Source organism: Salmo salar, chromosome ssa11 (assembly GCF_905237065.1).
Source record: "Salmo salar chromosome ssa11, Ssal_v3.1, whole genome shotgun sequence".
In the NCBI taxonomy this organism is placed as follows: domain Eukaryota; kingdom Metazoa; phylum Chordata; class Actinopteri; order Salmoniformes; family Salmonidae; genus Salmo; species Salmo salar.
The window spans coordinates 99,636,347-99,659,029 of record NC_059452.1 but is presented as its reverse complement, the minus strand read 5'-3'; the positions used below and the strand labels follow the sequence as shown (position 1 = coordinate 99,659,029).

Sequence of the window (22,683 nt, the reverse complement as noted above, 5' to 3'; positions counted from 1 at the left end):
TGAGCACAACAGCGTTTGGGTTTCATCCCACTTTGTTCTAAGGTGCTAAATATATTCAGTAGTTCTAAACCTGCGACTGCCTCCTGCCTACTCCTCTCTACACCCGTGACAGGTCCCTCAGCCGAGCAGTGAATTTCAAACACAGATTTAACCATAAGGACCAGGGAGGGTTTCCAATGCCTCACAAAGAAGGGCACCTATTGGTTGATGGGTAAAAAAAGCAGACATTGAATATCCCTCTGAACATGGTGAAGTTATTAATGACACTTTGGATGGTGTATCAATACACACAGTCACTACAAGGATACAGGTGACCTTCCTAACTCTGTTGTCAGAGAGGAAGTAAACCACTCAAGGATTTACTCATGAGGCCAATGTGGACTTTAAAACAGTAAAGAGTTTAATGGGTGTGATAGGACATAACTGAGGACTGCTCAACAACAAATTCCAAATCAAATTCTATTTGTCACATACACATGGTTAGCAGATGTTAATGCGAGTGTAGCGAAATGCTTGTGTAAGAAATACATTAAAAAAAAAAAAATACTGCATAGTTTCCTAGGAACGCGAAGCGAGGCGGCCATCTCTGTCGGAAGTAACAAAAAACAGAGCTCATCTGTGGCCTTTTATAGTGCTAAAGCTCTGATTTCTAAGTGAACAATTCAGCAACTAGTGTTTACACCTGTGAGGAGTGGGTGTTGCCAATTGGTGTATAGCACTAACCTAATTGACACAGTGAAAAGAAGGAAGCCTGTAAAGAATAAAAAATATTCCAAATACTGTTTGCAATAAGGCACTAAAGTAATACTGCATAAAATGTGGCAAAGTGATTAACTTTATTTCCTGAATACAAAGTGTTATGTTTGGGGCAAATCCAATACAACATATTACTGAGTACCACTCTCCATATTTTCAAGCATAGAAAGAGCTGCATCATGTTATGAGTATGCTTGTAATTATTAAGGACTGGGAAGTTTTTCAGGATAAAAAAGAAACGGAATGGAGCTAAGCACAGGCAAAATCGTCAAGCAAAACCTGGTACAGTCTGCTTTCCACCAGACACTGGGAGATGAATTCCCCTTCATCCACAACGGGCTCGAGAGGCGTTGGTCAAGTCATGCATCCTCCAGAACATCACCCGCCAAACCGTGTTTCTTAACACCGGCCCGCTTAATCAGGAAGCCAGCCACACCAATTTGTCGGATGAAATACCGTTTAGCCTGTCTGGGCTAGGGGGCAGTATTTTCACGGCCGGATGAAAAACGTACCCAATTTAAACAGGTTACTACTCTGGCCCAGAAACTAGAATATGCATATTATTAGTAGATTTGGATAGAAAACACTCTGAAGTTTCTAAAACTGTTTAAATGGTGTCTGTGAGTATAACAGAACTCATATGGCAGGAAAAAACCTGAGACAAAGTCAACTAGGAAGTGGAGGATCTGAGAATTGTAGTTCTTCTTTCTAGTCCCTTTCGAAACTATAGTATCTGTGGGGTTACGCTGCACTTCCTAAGGCTTCCATTGGCTGTCAAAAGCCTTCAGAAAGTTGTTTCAGCCTTCTCCTGTTACTGGGCAGATAATAGGAGCTCAGTTACTGAGTGGACTGCCTGTGGACAAAGGGATTGGATAGGCGCGGTCACGCGAGCGTGCCGTTCCTTCTTTTTCTCCTTGAATGAATACGCTATTGTCTGGTTGGAATATTATCGCAATTTTACGTAAAAAATACCATAAAGATTGATTTTAAACAGCGTTTGACATGCTTCTAAGCACGGTAATGGAACATTTTGACTTTTCGTCTCTGGTACCGCGCTCGCGTGTTATGCCTTTGGATAGTGCTCTGAACGCACAAACAAAATGGAGGTATTTCAAATCAAATCAAATTTATTTTTATATAGCCCTTCGTACATCAGCTGATATTCTCAAAGTGCTGTACAGAAACCCAGCCTAAAACCCCAAACAGCAAGCAAAGCATGTGAAAGAAGCACGGTGGCTAGGAAAAACTCCCTAGGAAAAACTCCCTAGAAAGGCCAAAAACCTAGGAAGAAACCTAGAGAGGAACCAGGCTATGAGGGGTGGCCAGTCCTCTTCTGGCTGTGCAGGGTGGATATTATAACAGAACATGGTCAAAATGTTAAAATGTTAAAATGTTCATAAATGACCAGCATGGTCAAATAATAATAATCATAGTAGTTGTCGAGGGTGCAACAAGCACGTCCGGTGAACAGGTCAGGGTTCCATAGCCGCAGGCAGAACAGTTGAAACTGGAGCAGCAGCACGGCCAGGTGGACTGGGGACAGCAAGGAGTCATCATACCAGGTAGTCCTGAGGCATGGTCCTAGGGCTCAGGTCCTCCGAGAGAAAGACAGAAAGAGAGAAAGAGAGAATTAGAGAGAGCATATTTAAATACACACAGGACACCGGATAAGACAAGAGAAATACTCCAGATGTAACAGACTGACCCTAGCCCCCGACACATAAACTACTGCAGCATAAATACTGGAGGCTGAGACAGGAGGGATCAGAAGACACTGTGGCCCCATCCGATGATACCCCGGACAGGGCCAAACAGGCAGGATATAACCCCACCCACTTTGCCAAAGCACAGCCCCCACACCACTAGAGGGATGTCTCCAACCACCAACTTACCGTCCTAAGACAAGGCCGAGTATAGCCCACAACGATCTCCGCCATGGCACAACCCAAGGGGGGGCGCCAACCCAGACAGGAAGACCACGTCAGTGACTCAACCCACTCAAGTGACGCACCCCTCCCATGGACGGCATGGAAGAACACCAGTAGGCCAGTGACTCAGCCCCTATAAAAGGGTTAGAGGCAGAGAATCCCAGTGGAAAGAGGGGAACCGGCAAGGCAGAGACAGCAAGGGCGGTTCGTTGCTCCAGCCTTTCCGTTCACCTTCACACTCCTGGGCCAGACTATACTTAATCATAGGACCTACTGAAGAGATAAGTCTTCAGTAAAGACTTAAAGGTTGAGACTGAGTCTGCGTCTCTCACATTGGTAGGCAGACCATTCCATAAAAATTGAGCTCTATAGGAGAAAGCCCTACCTCCAGCCGTTTGCTTAGAAATTCTAGGGACAATTAGGAGGCCTGCGTCTTGTGACCGTAGCGTACGTGTAGGTATGTACGGCAGGACCAAATCGGAAAGATAGGTAGGAGCAAGCCCATGTAATGCTTTGTAGGTTAGCAGTAAAACCTTGAAATCAGCCCTTGCCTTAACAGGAAGCCAGTGTAGGGAGGCTAGCACTGGAGTAATATGATCCAATTTTTTGGTTCTAGTCAGGATTCTAGCAGCCGTATTTAGCACTAACTGAAGTTTATTTAGTGCTTTATCCGGGTAGCCGGAAAGTAGAGCATTGCAGTAGTCCAGCCTAGAAGTAACAAAAGCATGGATTAATTTTTCTGCGTCATTTTTGGACAGAAAGTTTCTGATTTTTGCAATGTTACGTAGATGGAAAAAAGCTGTCCTTGAAACAGTCTTGATATGTTCTTCAAAAGAGAGATCAGGGTCCAGAGTAACGCCGAGGTCCTTCACAGTTTTATTTGAGACGACTGTACAACCATCCAGATTAATTGTCAGATTCAACAGAAGATCTCTTTGTTTCTTGGGACCTAGAACAAGCATCTCTGTTTTGTCCGAGTTTAAAAGTAGAAAGTTTGCAGCCATCCACTTCTTTATGTCTGAAACACAGGCTTCTAGCGAGGGCAATTTTGGGGCTTCACCATGTTTCATTGAAATGTACAGCTGTGTGTCGTCCGCATAGCAGTGAAATTTAACATTATGTTTTCGAATGACATCCCCAAGAGGTAAAATATATAGTGAAAACAATAGTGGTCCTAAAACGGAACCTTGAGGAACACCGAAATTTACAATTGATTTGTCAGAGGACAAACCATTCACAGAGACAAACTGATATCTTTCCGACAGATAAGATCTAAACCAGGCCAGAACTTGTCCATGTAGACCAATTTGGGTTTCCAATCTCTCCAAAAGAATGTGGTGATCGATGGTATCAAAAGCGGCACTAAGATCTAGGAGCACGAGGACAGATGCAGAGCCTCGGTCTGACGTCATTAAAAGGTCATTTACCACCTTCACAAGTGCAGTCTCAGTGCTATGATGGGGTCTAAAACCAGACTGAAGCGTTTCGTATACATTGTTTGTCTTCAGGAAGGCAGTGAGTTGCTGTGCAACAGCTTTTTCTAAAATTTTTGAGAGGAATGGAAGATTCGATATAGGCCGATAGTTTTTTATAATTTCTGGATCAAGATTCGGCTTTTTCAAGAGAGGCTTTATTACTGCCACTTTTAGTGAGCTTGGTACACATCCGGTGGATAGAGAGACGTTTATTATGTTCAACATAGGAGGGCCAAGCACAGGAAGCAGCTCTTTCAGTAGTTTAGTTGGAATAGGGTCCAGTATGCAGCTTGAGGGTTTGGAGGCCATGATTATTTTCATCATTGCGTCAAGAGATATAGTACTAAAACACTTTAGTATCTCCCTTGATCCTAGGTCCTGGCAGAGTTGTGCAGACTCAGGACAATGGAGCTTTGGAGGAATACCCAGATTTAAAGAGGAGTCTGTAATTTGCTTTCTAATGATCATGATCTTTTCCTCAAAGAAGTTCATAAATTTATTACTGCTGAAGTGAAAGCCATCCTCCATTTGCGAAGGCTGCTTTTTAGTTAGCTTTGCGACAGTATCAAAAAGAAATTTCGGATTGTTCTTATTTTCCTCAATTAAGTTGGAAAAATAGGATGATCGAGCAGCAGTAAGGGCTCTTCGATACTGCACGGTACTGTCTTTCCAAGCTAGTCGGAAGACTTCCAGTTTGGTGTGGCGCCATTTCCGTTCCAATTTTCTGGAAGCTTGCTTCAGAGCTCGTGTATTTTCTGTATACCAGGGAGCTAGTATCTTATGACAGATGTTTTTAGTTTTTAGGGGTGCAACTGCATCTAGGGTATTGCGCAAGGTTAAATTGAGTTCCTCGGTTAGGTGGTTAACTGATTTGGACATAAATATGTATTATTTCGAACAAAAACAACATTTATTGTGGAAGTAGCAGTCCTAGGAGTGCATTCTGACGAAGATCAGCAAAGGTAAGGGAATATTTCTAATACTAATTCTGAGTTTAGGTTGCCCCGAACTTGGCAGGTGTCTGTGTAGCTCTCTGTGATGGCTGAGCTATGTACTCAGAATATTGAAAAATGTGCTTTCGCCGTAAAGCTATTTTAAAATCTGACAAAGCGGTTGCATCCAGGAGTAGTCTATCTATAATTCTTTAAATAATTGTTATATATTGTCAACGTTTATGAGGAGTATTTTTGTAAATTGATGTGCACATTCACCGGGGGTTTTGGTGGGAATACATTTTCTGAACATCACGTGCCAATGTAAAATGCTGTTTTTGGATATAAATATGAACTTTATCGAACAAAACATACATGTATTGTGTAACATAAATGTCCTAGGAGTGTCATCTGATGAAGATCGTCAAAGGTTAGTGCTTCATTTAGCTGTGTTTTGGGTTTTATTGACACATGTCCTTGCTTGGAAAATGGCTGAGTGATTATTTTTGTCTATGTACTATCCTAACATAATCTAATGTTTTGCTTTCGCTGTAAAGCGTTTTTGAAAATCGGACAATGTGGTTACATCAAGGAGAAGTGTGTCTTTAAAATGGTATAAAATAGTTGTATGTTTGAGAAACTTGATTTATGACATGTTGTTTTTGAATTTGCTGCCCTGATATTTCACTGCCTGTGAGGTTTAAAGGTTAGCGTCCCACGTAGCCCATAGAAGTTAACTGACGACCAGGGTCAGCCTGCAGGCTCCCGGCCAAGTAAAGCCCCCGGCCTTCCCCCCTCTAACCCTGATGACGCTGGGCCAATTGTGCACCACCCTATGGGACTCCCGATCACGGCCAGTTGTGATACAGCACGGGATCAAACCCGGGTCTGTAGTGACACCTCAGACCACTACGCCACTCGGGAGGCCGATGAGTCTGAATTTTAACTGGGAACATGCATATGTATGGCATGCGCCAAGTTTATACATCTCAATATAACAGGTTAATCACAGGATTTGCTGTGATTAATCAAGGTTAATCTCAAATTCAGAATTTGCTCAAATTGAGCTGTAATTTAAGTTTTTTTTTATACAGAAAGCATTACAAGAATATTGACTTCTTGATTTTGTCCAAAGTAACGGTTAGTGAAATCAGGTAAATTGATAAAGCACACATTCTTTAACCTCAATGTCCTTGTTGGCGGGGTCAGTTTTAAGATTTAAGAACAACGACAAGCAGGTCTAAGCGGTAATGTGGTTGGTAATGGCATGGAATTTGAGAGTGGAAACACAAACAATCCAGACGTAATGCACATTGCCCATATGCTCATAGAACAAGAGAGGAGATATGCTTTATGTGCCAGTAACCCTTGTATTTAGAAACGTAAAAAAACGAATCGTGCATAGCCTCCCCTCCCCTCAATGAAGGCTGTTTATGTTTTGCATTTCTGAGGTGATAGCAATTTCTGAAGTAATAGTAGCCAAGCCTATCAATAAAGGCTTTGGCTCATGAGACTGCTCTGAAATTAATCTTAAAATCACCAAAGCTCCAAAGCGCTATTAAAAAGATCAAGTTTGTGAGCAGCAAAAGAGTGAACGGACATCTCTTTTTATCTATGTAGGCTTATATAAATTATTTTTGCCAGCTCCTGTTATTACCCCTTTCACATGTGTCCACCCAGCTAGCACATAACGTTCTGAGAACCGTTTGTTTCTTAGAGCATGGTTGTCCTATGGTTACTTTGCATACAACCTTCCCACAACTTTCTAGGCATGGTGCAGGATAGTTGCTTGGCTTTGGAACATTCTCAGCATGATAATTTTTTTGGGTTTTTCATTACTTTAACTGAACGTTTCAGAAAAGTTCAAAGATGGTTATATTTATTTCCATTTTGGTAATGTTCTCGGAACGTTATCCAACTGGTTTGACTTTGGGAATGTTTTCAAATAGTTCCAAGAATGTTAAGAAACAACCTTCTGTGGGAATTACAGTACTTCAGCATAACCACAAAAAAAACTTTAGTAATGTTCAAAGAACGTTCTAAGAACGTTATTTAAAAACATATACATCTGTTCTTCTCGGGATCAACTAAACTATCTCTATCAGCAATCTTGTTAAGTGTGTTCAGTTGTGTTGGCTGCACCCACTAATTGGCCACACCTGATCTATATGAGTTCTTGTTTCCTTTGAAACAGGATCTGTTTGAATATCCTATAATGAACAGCTTTGCATGAGTTCACAAAACACAGTATGCTAGCGCAATCTTGGTGGCGCAGTGGACTAATTCCATGGCTAGAGGACAGAAGATCATAGGTTTGACTCTCACCGATGCCATGCCACAATAAAAAAGTAATGTGTTTAAATTATTAATGCTTCAGCAAATTAATTTCCATGTGTCCTATCTGTGCTTTGAGTTCAAAATAGTTAACCCAAACTATGCTAGCAGTTTTACTAAAAGTCTAATTGAAACATGTTCTCAGAACGTTAATAAAACCTCCCAGGAAAATGTTCAAGGAACCATAATAAAACGTTCTCCGAATCTCCCTAAAATGTAACGTTTCTAGAACAGGTGCAAATATTTTCACAAACGTTTTGTTCCCAGAACCAAAAACGTACATTCCCACAACTTCCAGAGAACCAAATGTGCTAGCTGGGCATATGCCCATCATGAAACAAGAGATGAGATGATGCCGGTGACCCTCGTACTTAGAAACATTAAAGTTATTTTACTATAACAGTTGCTTGCTTTCCATTTCAACAGCAATACGTCATCGGGTGTCTTTTTTTAAATCCTGGCCTTGCAGTCAAGTAGCCTATTCCTAAAAATGGTTTAAATGTTCCATTTGTGATAAGTCCTTGAATTGAAAATATACTGTACATCCTAAAACATACACATATATGCCTACCTGCATAATTAATTGTACTTGTTCCAGTTCCAAGTATCCATCCCTTTTTCCAAAGAACGGCTCATCTGGTTATCAAATATGCGATCTTCCAAACTCATTTAAAATATTCAGTCCTATAGTTCAGTATCAACGATAGGCCTAGGCTATATGTTGCTCAATGACAACGTGCCTCACACATACAATACAATTTACGGAAGCCTAGTATTTTATATATATATTCGTTAAAGCCAATTACAACATTGTTGACTACCCATACTCCAAACATACAGTACGAGTCAAATATTTGGACACACCTACTAATTCAAGGGTTTTTCTTTATTTTTACTATTTTCTACATTGTAGAATAATTGTGAAGACATCAAAACTATGAAATTACACATATGGAATTATGTACTAAGCAAACAAATGTAACAGTTGCTAGCTAGATAGAGCTCACTAAGGACATTTTCAATTAGTGTATTTCGAAAGTGAGTTGTTGGCATGCACCGAGACGTTAGCGTTACAAGCTTACAACTGACTGGCTGTGGCTAATATTAGCATAGTTATTTTAAAAAAAATCATGAAACTACAGTCTGGCACAGTGATTCCAGACCTGCTCTCTTAGTTGTACATAAAGGTTATGGGGAGGGCCGGTAGGGTAAGTAACTGATCTTGACACAGGTCTTGGTTGTGGTGGTCAGCTAGTGAAGAGGTCCCTACGTAACCACGTCACGTAGCCTAGTCTAGTCGTCACCCTACTGAATTTTAATCGTGGGACAGCCAAATAAAAAAAATTGATAAGAAAAGGCAATCGAGTTTGACATTTTTCAAGTCCAAAAATCCAGAGAAAGATGGTGAATGGAACCCAGAACGAGCCAGAGAACTGTCAGTGACGGAGGAGTGGAGTGAGGGGCAAACTGTTCCTGATGGTGATGCCTTAGCTAGCAGCGCTGCTAATCTCACCAGGTCAACAACACCACCTCCACTAGCTAGTAGGCCTACTAGCAAGTCAGACTCAGCGGGAGAGGGAGACGGGGAGATGGTGGGGAGGGGGGCAGTCCATCCACCAACGAAATGCTCGGAGCAGGTGCAATTTGCAGTTCAAGAACAAGCAAACGTATAACCCCTTGCTTGTCATGCAGAATTATAGGTAGGGCAATTGGGTCTAGAAATGACTGGAGGGATTAAACTGGCAAAAGAGTGGGTAGAATGTACAGTAAATTAACATCCTATGCATCAGACGTAAAAAAACAACGAGCCCTCATTTGGTGGCAGCAGGCCTTATACACAAGGCTAAAGAGGACACCCAGGTTAACACTCAAAATTAAGAGAAAATATATATATATTATTTTTTATACTATAGCCAGTCTTCAGAACAGCCTTAGAAGGAGGCTAAACATCATAACCACATGCCTGCTCATGGCTTTGAGCAAGAAGTTGACTCTCAGGAGTTAAATTGACTTTACATGGGGAGAGTCATTGGGGGAGGTTTATATTAGGACATTTTTTTTTTCTTTACCTTCACAGCAAAGAACAAGTTTGTAATCTGAATATGTGCTTCATATTATCACATAGGCAGGAGGCTTATATATTCTCATGTGTTCTGCTGTAGCCTACATTGATTTATTTTATTTCAAGTTATATTCCGATATTGTGATATTTGTTCTACTGTTACATTGATGTCTTGAAAATTACATAAAATGTGAGTCTTGTAAACCCACAGCTGAGTAGTGTGCATATGGCGGGTGTTCTGCAGTGTCGTTTAAAAATGTTGCTGTACATTGATGTCTAGAAAATTAGGTTATAAGGAATTCAAACTTGTGTAAGCCCCACAGCTATACTCAAGCATGTGGGCATACTGCAGTGAAGTCTAAAATGCTTTGAATGAATTAGCACCTTGGAGAGTGCTGACCGTTTCACCAACATAAATAGTAGACTATTTGGCTGTTATGTTGTGTTGGACACTTTTTTTCCTCAATGTGTTCTGGTAACTCAGAGCTCAGACCCTGGATAAACCCCCCTCCCCCTCTCACGCCCATTATGTGTTCCGGATGGATACACTTTCTGGCTGTCGGCATGGTTGTTCATACCGTGAAACTGCAGGAGCAAACCAGCTGGGTACAGGAATATACATAATTTTTTACATGGTATTCTGATTGCATAGAGCGTTTGATTATTGAAATCAGCCTCAATTTAACTTCAGAGTTGCTTTGTTCTTTCTGAGTGCTAATCAGGCACATTTCCGGGGTACAGCTCTAGCCGGGGAAAGGTCACCAGAAATCAGGGATGTCTGGTCACCTTACCCGCCTACCCAAAACTCGTGGCTTGTTGGGAGAGTTGTCTGTCTGAAAACGACCCTCTCCACATTGGCCACGAAAATCCGACATGATTCCCAGACCTAGTGCCGTTGCCCTAGGTCTGGGATTTCACCATCATTCTAAAGCCCTAGTTATTTTTTATGAAGATTGATTTATTTAATGTGATTAGTGATTAATTTACGTCTGCCCCTCATTTTAAGATCAACGCTGTTACATGAACTGAACTCTTTTTAATAGTGAAACTATTCCCTTTATCCATTATTTTTTCAAAGGAAACAAAACATCTAATAGTCCAAATTCTAGTGTAAAAGCAGATCAGCTCATTCTACTTTTATATATCTATCTATAAAGGCATTTACAAAATAAATCCTCAAAATACTAGTTTGAATAAAAATCTAAATCCCCATACTTTGGCACGACTCCCATTGTTAGGGTGGAGACAAGACCATCTCATCATTAAATATAGTATCTCTGGTTAAGGAAGGATCACATAATTCCACCCAGGTCATCAGGAGGGCTAAGCTAATGGGCTTGTTTGACATTGCAGCCGACAGCGTATCCAACATTTCAGCCGACAGCGTAGCCGACTCGTTATTATTATTATTTGTAGATCAGTCAGTCACAATTTACCTATGATACATCACGGTTTTGATGCTCAAACATTCTATTGCTGCGGTTCAAACTCATTAAAGATATACCCTTGTCCACTTGCCCTCGCCTTATGCCCTTGGGGAACCCCCTCGCCATCTTGGTGGGCGGTCCAAATGATTAGCCAAGCAAGGGAAGTTTGCAACGTAAGCCCCTCAGCCCTCGTTTTTAGTCGGCTTTGCGAGTGTATTATTATGTTCACTCCGGGGCCTGAAACTCCCCATGAGTCAATTTGCAACGATTGTACATCCGCTAAGAAGTCAGCCAAAAATGTAAACCTCACCGTCAATATGGAGTCAACATACAAGTGTAAGTAAAAACGAAAATAAATAAATTAGAAATTGTGCTACTAATGCACATGACGGCACAAACACGTCTCATAAAAGTAATGATGTTTTTGTTTGGTTAGCTTTTGGAAATTGTAGAAATAAAACATTTTCCTTCTACAGAAGTTCTTGCTGGACAGGCTAATGTTATTTAGCTAATTCATTTGCTAGCTATCATACAGTAGGCGTATATTAATAATTATATATTTAATGTAAGTAGACATGCACTCATAATTGACTGCAGCACATTTAAAGCACCCACAAGCTACCGGTGGCTGAAAACAATCATCGCGGGATGAATGAGTGACGAATTTGCCTGCAAGTGTATACTTGTCAGACGTCATCAGAAGTGTCCACTTAATTTGAGGGCTGAGGGGATAGGGTGTCTTAAGTGTTTGGACTTTTAAGCCTATAACTGCAGGTGGCAGTAAATCTCCAACCTTGGCTTTATACAACACACGCCAGGTGGCAGTAAATCTCCAACCTTGGCTTTATACTTGTTCAAAACAACACACGCCAGGTGGCAGTAAGGATGCTTTCAGTTTGTTTACCAACTCATAGAAGTAGTAGAAGAAGAAAATTGACTACTTCAAAATGGACAATTGGAATTGGGCTTCCCGTGTGCTCACAGATGCCATGATGTGACAGATACATCATTTATTAACTTGGAAGGCATCTTGGCTGCGTAGATAACATTTTGATTTTGTAAACCAAACTTTCAAAAAATTCTACACATTTTTTCATTGAACTGAGAGAAGATTTTGCAGTTTTGAAGCAAATTTCAATAAATACTACACAGTTTGGCATGGAGCTAAGAGACAATTTTGCAGTTTTAAAGCTAATTTCCAGTAATTCTATGCATTTTGCTATGGCTAATGCTGTGTTCCTCTGCTCAAACATTAGAACAAAATCAATGGGCATGTTTCCTGAATACCCAGTTTTTGGAATGTTCTATTCTCCCTGACTGTCTAGCTTTTATTTGATTGTTAGTTCTCAGAGATGGTATTATTACAAAATATATAGTTAAATATATTTTCTGCATGCTTTCTATCTGGTTTTTCCATCCCATAAATGACCACTTAGATGACCCCGCCTAACAAGTTTCTACACAGACAAAACCCTGTAATGGGCTCCAATGTCCTCCGTATTAAAGAGAGAGTTCGAGTTTTTGGCAATGAAGCCATTTACACCACAAAAGTATGTGGACAGCTGCTCGTTGAATATCTCCTTCCATTTGACTACTTAAAAATGGCGGAAGCATGGTGGGAGCCCTCAATGGCGCTGCCGTTGCTACAATGGCTTTTTGGCCACTAGAGCTATCTATCATTCTCTATGGCTAGAACATAACTTTAGCACACAGGTGAAACAGGTATACCTTTATACAGATGGTCCCTCCCTATTAGAGCTCTGCTACCCAACCCTGCCAGACCCTGACACTATACATCAGGTTAGTGCCTGTTGTTTCATCAATAACCGGGGTACGGGCAGGGCTTGGGTATCACTAAATTGATCAGTAACATTTTGAAGCCGAGCCATTTGCTCGTGCTCTGCTGCGCAGTACAGTCATGTCTGACTAAGATCATAACATGGTGTCAGAAGTGCTTCAACACTGTCAGAGTCAACAGGAGAGATTATTTCACAGAGGATAACAACACTCCTTGAGTTGTCGGCGTTTACAGCGACAAAGAGTAGCTAGCTAACAGTTAACTGCTCTCCTAAGTCTCGTCATTGAGCAGCCCAAGACAAAGCCATTGATATGCATACTCACCTCGTTATGCATCAGGACGGAATTCCGTTGGCCGTACATCATTTTCACGCAGTCTTGGTCTGCTACTGGTTGGACAATGTCAGACACAACGACCACAAATGCCAGAAAGATAAATGTAATTTAATGTATAAAATGTCAACTGACTTAATAATAATAATAATAATAAACTTTATTTGTATAGCGCTTTTCAATACAAGTATTAAAGGGCTTCACATCATAATAACTGTAAAACCTTTTCACAGATCAGGGGATGCTAACATGTCGCTGTTAGGGTGGGCACCAACAACACGCTCAGTTGTCTAGAACATCATTCTTTTGTTGTGGCAGTTCTTAGAGATGAGGAAGACTCGAGCTTAAATGTAGTTATCTCTTGAGTCTTTAAAACTCTAGAGTCGTTGTCATCACCTCAGCGGGAGTCTAATTAGCGTAATAAAAAAATCCCGATCAAAATCTGTCTGTTTAAGCTATAGAAATCTGTCTGTTTAAGCTATAGAAATCTGTCTGTTTAAGCTATAGAAATCTGTCTGTTTAAGCTATAGAAATCTGGGTTTTGCATGGGCTGCATCTCAAGGGTTCTCCCTGACCTCTGCCTTGTTCTTGATGACAGAGGAGAAGCGGACCAGTTTAATCTCCTTGGTATCCTGTCCTCTAGCGTCGTCCCACACGTATTCAGGTGACAGCAGCTTGGTGGGCTTATTCTTCACCAGGTACCAGTTCAGGTGACTCTCCTCCTGCCACACAGCCTCAACACCCATGGACTTATCCACCTGGGGGGGGTGGAGAGGAAGAGGAAGAGGGGGGTGGGGACAGAGGAGTGAGATAGGGGGAGAGAGTGAGTGACTGCGTGCCTGCCTGCCTGCGTGCGTGCGTGTCGGAATGCCTTTCTGTCTGCATAACTGTCTGTCAGGTGTGAGTGAGCGTTTGCCTGCCTGCGTGCTTGCCTGCGTGCGTGAGTGCGGGCCTACCTCCAGGTGCTCCCTGCACGTCTTGGTCAGCCTGTGAACATCCTCCAGCGCTCCTCCGAATATGTTGGCCTGGTAGTAGAAGTCTCCCTGGTCCTGGGGTACAGATGCTGTGGAGACAGTCCGCCGCTCGTAGGGGTACTGGCTACGGGGGTACATGTAGAACCTGCAAGACAATTTTATTTAACCCGGAACATACCCTAACTAAGGTCAGGGTAAAACTTTATTTAGATACATTCGTAGGTGCTCTACAAACTACTATCAGTAACATTTCAACTAATTATATACTAGCCCTAACTCTGAACTTAATCCTTACTCTCACCCTAAACATAACCCTAGCCTCAACCCTTGCTTAGCAACAGATTTTTTGATGGTCATACTATCTGTAGAGTATCAACAGATGGAAAATCTTGTTGCCACTCCTTGTCACATTTTTTGGCCTTTTCCAGACAAAGAATAGATTTCAACTGCCTCTGAGCGATGAGCCCAGCCTAGGAGACTGTATATTAAACGGGACAGTCTAGCGAATTCAGCAATTGTGGTTATATCTAGCTGTGAAATTATAGGCCGGATTTAGAGCTCTCAACATGAAAAAAATCTGAAATAATTTAGTAGAATTGAAACACAACCACTTTCTCATGGTCACAGAAAGCTGAAGTTGTCACGAGTCTGCAGACATTCAAATGGTGCTTCTGCGTCGCTCAGAGGACTCTTGGTAGAAAATGCCGTCAGTTATATGAAATGGGGACTAATTTGTACTGTCACCAAATATGATCATATTTGTTTTACAGTTATAAGAAAAGTGAAACCTTAGTAAGTCGTTTATTATTTGATTGTTACTATAATTAGAAAGCATTTCAGTAATTTCAAGCCCCATTTCCCCACTTTTGTTTTATAGAGAGAAAATCAAACTCAGCAACAACAAAAAAACATCCTCTCACTGTCAACTGTGTTTATTTTCAGCAAACTTAACATGTGTAAATATTTGTATGGACATAAGATTCAACAACTGAGACAAACTGAACAAGTTCCACAGACATGTGTAACGGCCGTCGTCGCAATGAGACCAAGGTGCAGCGGAGGATGTGTTCATCATAAAGGATTTTAATAAACGAATGAACACTACAAACAAAACACGACAAGAAACGACAGCCAAACAGTCCTGTCAGGATTAACACAAACCTAGACAGAAAATAATCACCCACAAACCCCAAAGGAAAAACAGGCTGCCTATGTATGACTCTCAAATCAGCAACAACGATCTACAGCTGTTCCTGATTGAGAGCTACACACGGCCAAACCAAAGAAACAAACCAACATAGAAAAATAAACATAGAACGCCCACCCATGTAACACCCTGGCCTAACCAAAATAGAGACCAAAAAAACCCTCTCTATGGCCAGGGCGTTACACCATGTGACTAACAGAAATAGAATAATGTGTCCCTGAATAAAGGGGGGGGGTTAAAATCAAAAGTAACAGTCAATATCTGGTGTGGCCAACAGCTGCATTAAGTACTGCAGTGCATCTCCTCCTCATGAACTGCACCAGATTTTCCAGTTCTTGCTGTGAGATGTAACCCCACTCTTCCACCAAGGCACCTACAAGTTCCCGGACATTTCTGTGGGGAATGGCCCTAGCCCTCACCCTCCGATCCAACAGGTCCCAGACGTGCTCAATGGGATTGAGATCCGGGCTCTTCGCTGGCCATGGCAGAACACGGACATTCCTGTCTTGCAGGAAATCACACACAGAACGAGCAGTATGGCTGGTGGCATTGTCTTGTTGGAGGGTCATGTCAGGATGATCCTGCAGGAAGGGTACCACATGAAGGAGGAGGATGTCTTCCCTGTAATGCACAGAGTTGAGATTGCAGGAAATGACAAAAAGCTCAGTCAGATGATGCTGCAACACACCAAACTAGACCATGATGGACCCTCCACCTCCAAATCGATCCCACTCCAGAGTACAGGCCTCTGTGTAATACTCATTCCTTCGACGATAAACGCGAATCCGACCATCACCCCTGGTGAGACAAAACCACGACTCGTCAGTGAAAAGCACTTTTTGCCAGTCCTGTCTGGTCCAGCGACAGTGAGTTTGTGCCCGGATGTACCGATCCTGTGCAGGTGTTGTTACACGTGGTCTGCCACTGCGAGGACGATCAGCTGTCCGTCCTGTCTCCCTGTAGCGCTGTCTTAGGCGTCTCACAGTACGGACATTGCAATTTATTGCCCTGGCCACATCTGCAGTCCTCATGCCTCCTTGCAGGATGCCTAAGGCAGGTTCACGCAGATGAGCAGGGACCCTGGGCATCTTTCTTTTGGTGTTTTCAGAGTCAGTAGAAAGGCCTCTTTAGTGTCCTAAGTTTTCATAACTGTGACCTTAATTACCTTCCGTCTGTAAGCTGTTAGTGTCTTAATGACCGTTCCACAGGTGCATGTTCATTAATTGTTTATGGTTCATTGAAGCATGGGACACAGAATTTAAACCCTTTACAATGAAGATCTGTGAAGTTATTTGGATTTTTACGAATTAGCAAAAAAAAGAAACATCCCTTTTTCAGGATGAGTTTATATATTTTATTTTAATATTTTTCATAATATTTGTATTATGCAATTTATAATTATGTTTACCAGAAAGGTGAGTTCCAGACCTTTCTAGAACTATGCAGCATTACTAGTTATTGTTTACGGCCATCTTATGAAAAACAGTTACTTTTGGGGATGTCCATTTAGGCGTAAATCTACATTTTGCCACGTTCAAGTTAAACGACAAGTTTTATTTTTTATAACCAATTAAAAAATACACTACATGACCAAACGTACGTGGACACCTGCTTTATCGAACATCTCATTCCAAAATCGTGGGCATTAATATGCAGTTGCTCCCCCCTTAACAGCCTCCACTCTTCTGGGAAGGCTTTCCACTAGATTTTGGAACATTGTTATGAGGACTTGCTTCCATTCAGCCACAAGAGCATTCGTGAGGTCGGGTACTGATGTTAGGCGATTAGTCCTGGCTGGCAGTCGGCATTCCAATTCATCCCAAAGGCGTTCCATGGGGTTGAGGTCAGGGGTCTGTGCAGGCCAGTCAAGTTCTTCCACACCGATCTCGACAAACCATTTCATTATGGACCTCGCTTTGTGTCGGACTGCCAGATGGTGACGTGTGATTCATCACTCTAGAGAACGCGTTTCCACTGATCCAGAGTCCAATGGCGGCGAGCTTTACACCTCTCGAGCTGACACTTGGCATTGCGCATGGTGATCTTAGGCTTGTGTGTGGCTGCACGGCCATTGGAAACCCATTTCGTGAAGCTCCCGAAGAACAGTTCTTGTGCTGATGTTGCTTCCAGAGGCAGTTTGGAACTCGGTAGTGAGTGTTGTAACCGAGGACAAACGATTTAAACGCGCTACGCGCTTCAGCACTCGGCTGTCCCATTCTGTGAGCTTGTGTGACCTACCACTTTGCGGCTGAGCCGTTGTTGTTCCTAGACATTTCCACTTCACAATAACAGCATTTACAGTTGACTGGGGCAGTTCTAGTAGGGCAGATATTTGACAAACTGACTTGTTGGAAAGGTGGCATCCTTTGACGGTGCCACGTTGAAAGTCACTGAGCTCTTCAGTAAGGCCATTCTACTGCCAATGTTGTCTATGGAGATTGCATGGCTGTGTGCTCTATTTTATACACCTGTCAGCAACAAGTGTGGCTGAAATAGCCGAATCCAATGATTTGAAGGGGTGTCCACATACTTTTGTATATACAGTGCATTCGGAAATTATTCAGACCCCTTCCCTTTTTCCACATTTTGTTACATTACAGCCTTATTCTAAAATTGATTAAATATTTGTTTCCCCTTTGAGTAGCTATTACGTGTTTAAGTAAGTATTAACAGGTGTGGACGCTGGCCCTTTAAGTAAGTAGGTAAGTAAGTTTTACCAGGGGTGGATGCTGGCCCTTTAAAGTAAGTAAGTTAATAAGTAAGTAAGCATTACCAGGGGTGGATGGCGGCCACCAGTCTCCCCAGCGCCTCGGACCCCACACGGCCATGGAACCTCATGTCTACATCCAGGCAGAAGATGTAGTGCGCCTCCCGGTGGATGTGATCCTCAATGGCAGTCTGCTCACAAATAGATGGTTGGTGGATGTTCAGTAGAACTTCAATCAATCAATCAATCAAAGTTGATTGTCCTCAGATGTAAATTTTGTTTGCAGGCAGGGTTAAAATGATAAATACACAGTCCATACAATCTACTGTCAACAACATTTAAACTAACTAGTATGCACTAGTAGGCATATCCTCTTAACTGTAACTCTACAAAGCTGTTGCCTATTATCAACAGTTGATATTTTATTGATAGTTGGGACATCTGTAGGGAGCTACTACTACTACTACTATGACATTTTCACATTTAGTCATTTAAATGCCTAGTTAAATAAAGGTTACATTTTTTATTAAAATAAAATTTAGCAGATGCTCTTATCCAGAGCGACTTACAGGAGCAATTAGGGTTAAGTGCCTTGCTCAAGGGCACAGACAGATTTTTCATGTAGTCGGCTTGGGGATTCAAACCAGTGACCTTTCAGTTACTGGCCCAACGCTCTTAAACGCTAGGCTACCTGCCGCCCTACTACCACTACTACTACTAATAATAATAATAATAATCTAATAATATGAATAGTTCATGAAAAATAAACTAAAATAACTCATAATGTAGCAATAATATGAATAAAGTGTGACCTGGATGAGCTCCATGCGGCGGAGGGATATCTCCTGCCAGCGGTCGAACTTCGGCACCCTTACGATGCTGAGCAGCCTGCCGACACCAAGAGTCACGTTGCTAGGCACATCGCCGGGCAGGTCGGTGAACACGTAGTAGTGCACATCCAGCCCCACCTGGAATGACATTTCAATTAAATTGGATGGAATTTGTAATGAATTGTGTTACTTTTAAATGTAATAACATTTAATTTAATCTGGACCAATGAATAACATCACACGGGCAGGAGGATTTAATCCTAAATCATCACTCCTACAGCAGTCTTTATAAATATGGGTCCAGATTTACTCCTTTTAAAACTGTCTTCTAAATGATACACACACACACGTTCAAAAGTTTGTGGTCACTTAGAAATGTCCTTGTTTTTGAAAGAAAAGCAAGTTTTTGTCCATTAAAATAACATCAAATTGATCAGAAATACAGTGTGGACATTGTTAATGTTGTAAATGACTATTGTTGCTGGAAACGGCAGATTTTCCTTATGGAATATCTACATAGGCGTACAGAGGCCCATTATCAGCAACCATCACGTCTGTGTTCCAATGGCACGTTGTGTTAGCTAATCCAAGTTTATCATTTTAAAAGGCTAATTGGTCATTAGAAAACCCTTTTGCAATTATGTTAGCACAGCTGACACTGTTGTGGTGATTAAAGAAGCAATAAATCTGTCCTTCTTTAGACTAGTTGACTAACAGCGCAAACTGGCTCTAACCTGAATAGAAAGTGGGAGGCCCCAGTGCACAACTGAGCAAGAGGACAAGTACATTAGTGTCTAGTTTGAGAACAAGATGCCTCACAAGTCCTCAACTTGCAGCTTCATTAAATAGTACCCGCAAAACACCAGTCTCAAAGTCAACTTGCGACTCCGGGATGCTGGCCTTCTAGGCAGAGTTGCTCTGTCCAGTGACTGTGTTCTTTTGCCCGTCTTTCTTTTTATTGGCCAGTCTGAGATATGGCTTTTTCTTTGCAACTCTGCTGTTTTGTGAAGGGAGTAGTACACAGCGTTGTACGAGATCTTCAGTCTCTTGGCAATTTCTCGCATGGAATAGCTTTCATTTCTCAGAACAAGAATAGACTGACGAGTTTCAGAAAAAAAGGCCTTTGTTTCTGGCCATTTTGAGCCTGTAATCTAACCCAGAAATGCTGATGCTCCAGATACTCAACTAGTACGAGGATAGTGAGAGGACATCAGTCTGGAGAAAGCTATAAAATCATCTCAAAAAGATTTGAGTGCCATCATTCCAATGTGAGGCAAATCATTTACAAATGGAATGCATTTAACATGACAGTAACTCGGCCTAGAAGTGGACGCCCTTCCAAAATATCCCCAAGTGCCACAAGAACAATAATAAATCAGGTAAAAGCCAACCCAAACATAACATCTCCCTTGCTGCATCTCAGATAACTGTGCATGGTTCAACAATAAGAAGAACACTGAATCGAAATGCCATTCATGGGAGTGTTGCTAGGAAGAAGCCTCTGCTTTCAAAAAATAACCAAACTGCCCGTCTTAACTTTGCCAGAGACCACCTCGACAAACCTGAAGGTTTCTGAAAGTCCATTCTCTGGACTGATGAGTCCAAAATTGACCTTTTTGGTCACAATCAACACCACTATGTTTGGCGAAAACCCAACACTGCCTACCACCAAAAGAACCTTATCCCAACAGTCAAGCATTTACTTGGAATGTCTTTATTACGAATTGGGGATTAGATAAGGATTTTATGTTTATTTTAATATTTTATAGCTAAATAATGACCAGCCTTGTAGGGTTCACATACTTTCAAGCAGCACTGTGTGTGTGTAATATATATATATATATATATATATATTACACACACACACACACACACACACATTATTGTTATCCCTGGACCTTCTTTATATTATACCAGTCAATCCATTTGATAGATAGTTCTGGATTCTCACCATGAAGTGCTTCTCAGCTGACTCTAAGAAGTCACGGAGAAAACGAGTGTATCTGTAAGGAAGAATAGAGATGAAAAACATATACAGAACCAGTCAAAGGTTTGGACACACCTACTCATTCAATGGTTTTTCTTTATTTTTACTATTTTCTACATTGTAGAATAATAATGAAGACATCCAAACTATGAAATAACACATATGTAATCATGTAGTAACCAAAAACATTCCCAGGACATAGACATATCTGATATTGGCAGAAAGCTTAAATTCTTGTTAATCTAACTGCACTGTCCAATATACAGTAGCTATAACAGTGAAATAAAACCATGCTATTGTTTGAGGAAAGTGCACAGTTATGAACTTGAAAAGTTATGAATAAACCAATTAGGTACATTTGGGCAGTCTTGATACAACAGTGTGAACAGAAATGCAATGGTTCATTAGGTCAGTCTAAAGCGTTGCCCATACATTGCTGCCATCTAGTGACCCAAATCTAAATTGTGCCTGGGCTGGAAGATGGTACAAAAACAATTACAAAAAAACGCATGTTTTTTTCTTTGTATTATCTTTTACCAGATCTAATGGTGTTATATTGTCCTACATTCACTTCACATTTCCACAAACTTCAAAGTGTTTCCTTTCAAATGGTATCAAGAAAATGCATATCCTTGCTTCAGGTCCTGAGCTACAGGCAGTTAGATTTGGATATGTCAATTTAGGTGAAAATTGAAAAAAGGGACGATCCTTAGACATGAAGGTCAGTCAATCCGGAAAATGTCAAGAACTTTGAAAGTTTCTTCAAGTGCAGTCACAAAAACCATCAAACACCATGATGAAACTGGCTCTGTTGAGGACTGCCACAGGAAAGGAAGACCCAGAGTTATCTCTGCTGCAGAGGATAAGTTCATTAGAGTTACCAGCCTCAGAAATCGCAGCCAAAATAAATGTTTCACAGAGTTCAAGAAACAGACACATCTCAACATCAACTGTTCAGAGGAGACTGCGTGAATCAGGCCTTCATGGTCGAATTGCTGCAAGGAAACCACTACTAAAGGATACCAATAAGAAAAAGAGACTTGCTTGGGCCAAGAAACACGAGCAATGGACATTAGACCGGTGGAAATCTGCCCTTTGGTCTTATGAGTCCAAACTTTAGGTTTTTGGTTCTAACCGCCATGTCTTCGTGAGATGCAGAGTAGGTGAAGGAATGATCTCCGCATGTGTGGTTCCCAACGTGAAGCATGGAGGAGGAGGGGTGATGGTGTGGGGGTGCTTGCTGGTGACACTGTCAGTGATTTATTTAGAATTCAAGGCACACTTAACCAGCATGGCTACCACAGCATTCCGCAACGATACGCCATCCCATCTGGTTTGCGCTTACTGGGACGGTTATTTGTTTTTCAACAGGACAATGATCCAACACACTTCCAGGCTGTGTAAGGGCTATTTGACCGAGAAGGAGAGTGATGGAGTGCTGCATCAGATGACCTGGCCTCCACAATCACCTGACCTCAACCCAATTGAGATGGTTTGGGATGAGTTGGACCACAGAGTGAAGGAAAAGCAGCCAACGAGTGCTCAGCATATGTGGGAACTCCTTCAAGACTGTTGGAAAAGCATTCCTCATGAAGCGGTCATCAAGGCAAAGGGTGGCTACTTTGAAGAATGTAAAATATTAAATATATTTTGATTTGTTTAACACTTTTTTTTGTTTCCACGTGTTATTTCATAGTTTTGATGTCGTCACTATTATTCTACAATGTAGAAAATAGTACAAATAAAGAAAAACCCTTGAATGAGTAAGTGTGTCCAAACTTTTGACTGGTACATCTATGTGAAATGATTAAAGTTACTACATCTTCAATGATGGATAAAAAAAATAGACATGGAGAAAACAAGAAGGTGAAACATTCAGGTTGTAAATAATGAATAATGTGAAACGTTCAGGTAGGACAAGCAAGTGTGCCTGC

The 22,683-nt window shown here is 41.5% G+C and overlaps 1 protein-coding gene across 2 annotated transcripts in view; it reads right to left on the bottom strand.

The window, feature by feature from the left end:
- Positions 1 to 2,301: 2,301 nt before the first annotated feature.
- The window catches only part of LOC106593431 (globoside alpha-1,3-N-acetylgalactosaminyltransferase 1), a 43,527-nt gene continuing 23,145 nt past the window's right edge, over positions 2,302 to 22,683 (bottom strand). The window contains exons 7-13 of one of the 2 annotated variants that reach the window (XM_045690177.1): positions 20,714 to 20,765; positions 18,745 to 18,900; positions 17,999 to 18,123; positions 14,001 to 14,163; positions 13,620 to 13,802; positions 13,036 to 13,097; positions 2,302 to 2,351 (exon numbers count right to left, since the gene is read on the bottom strand). In XM_045690177.1, the coding sequence (XP_045546133.1) occupies positions 13,080 to 13,097; positions 13,620 to 13,802; positions 14,001 to 14,163; positions 17,999 to 18,123; positions 18,745 to 18,900; positions 20,714 to 20,765 (697 nt within the window). In that variant the 3' untranslated portion in view covers positions 2,302 to 2,351; positions 13,036 to 13,079. Of the gene's footprint in view, positions 2,352 to 13,035; positions 13,101 to 13,619; positions 13,803 to 14,000; positions 14,164 to 17,998; positions 18,124 to 18,744; positions 18,901 to 20,713; positions 20,766 to 22,683 lie in introns of those variants that run through there. The other variant, XM_045690178.1, reaches the window with a different exon arrangement.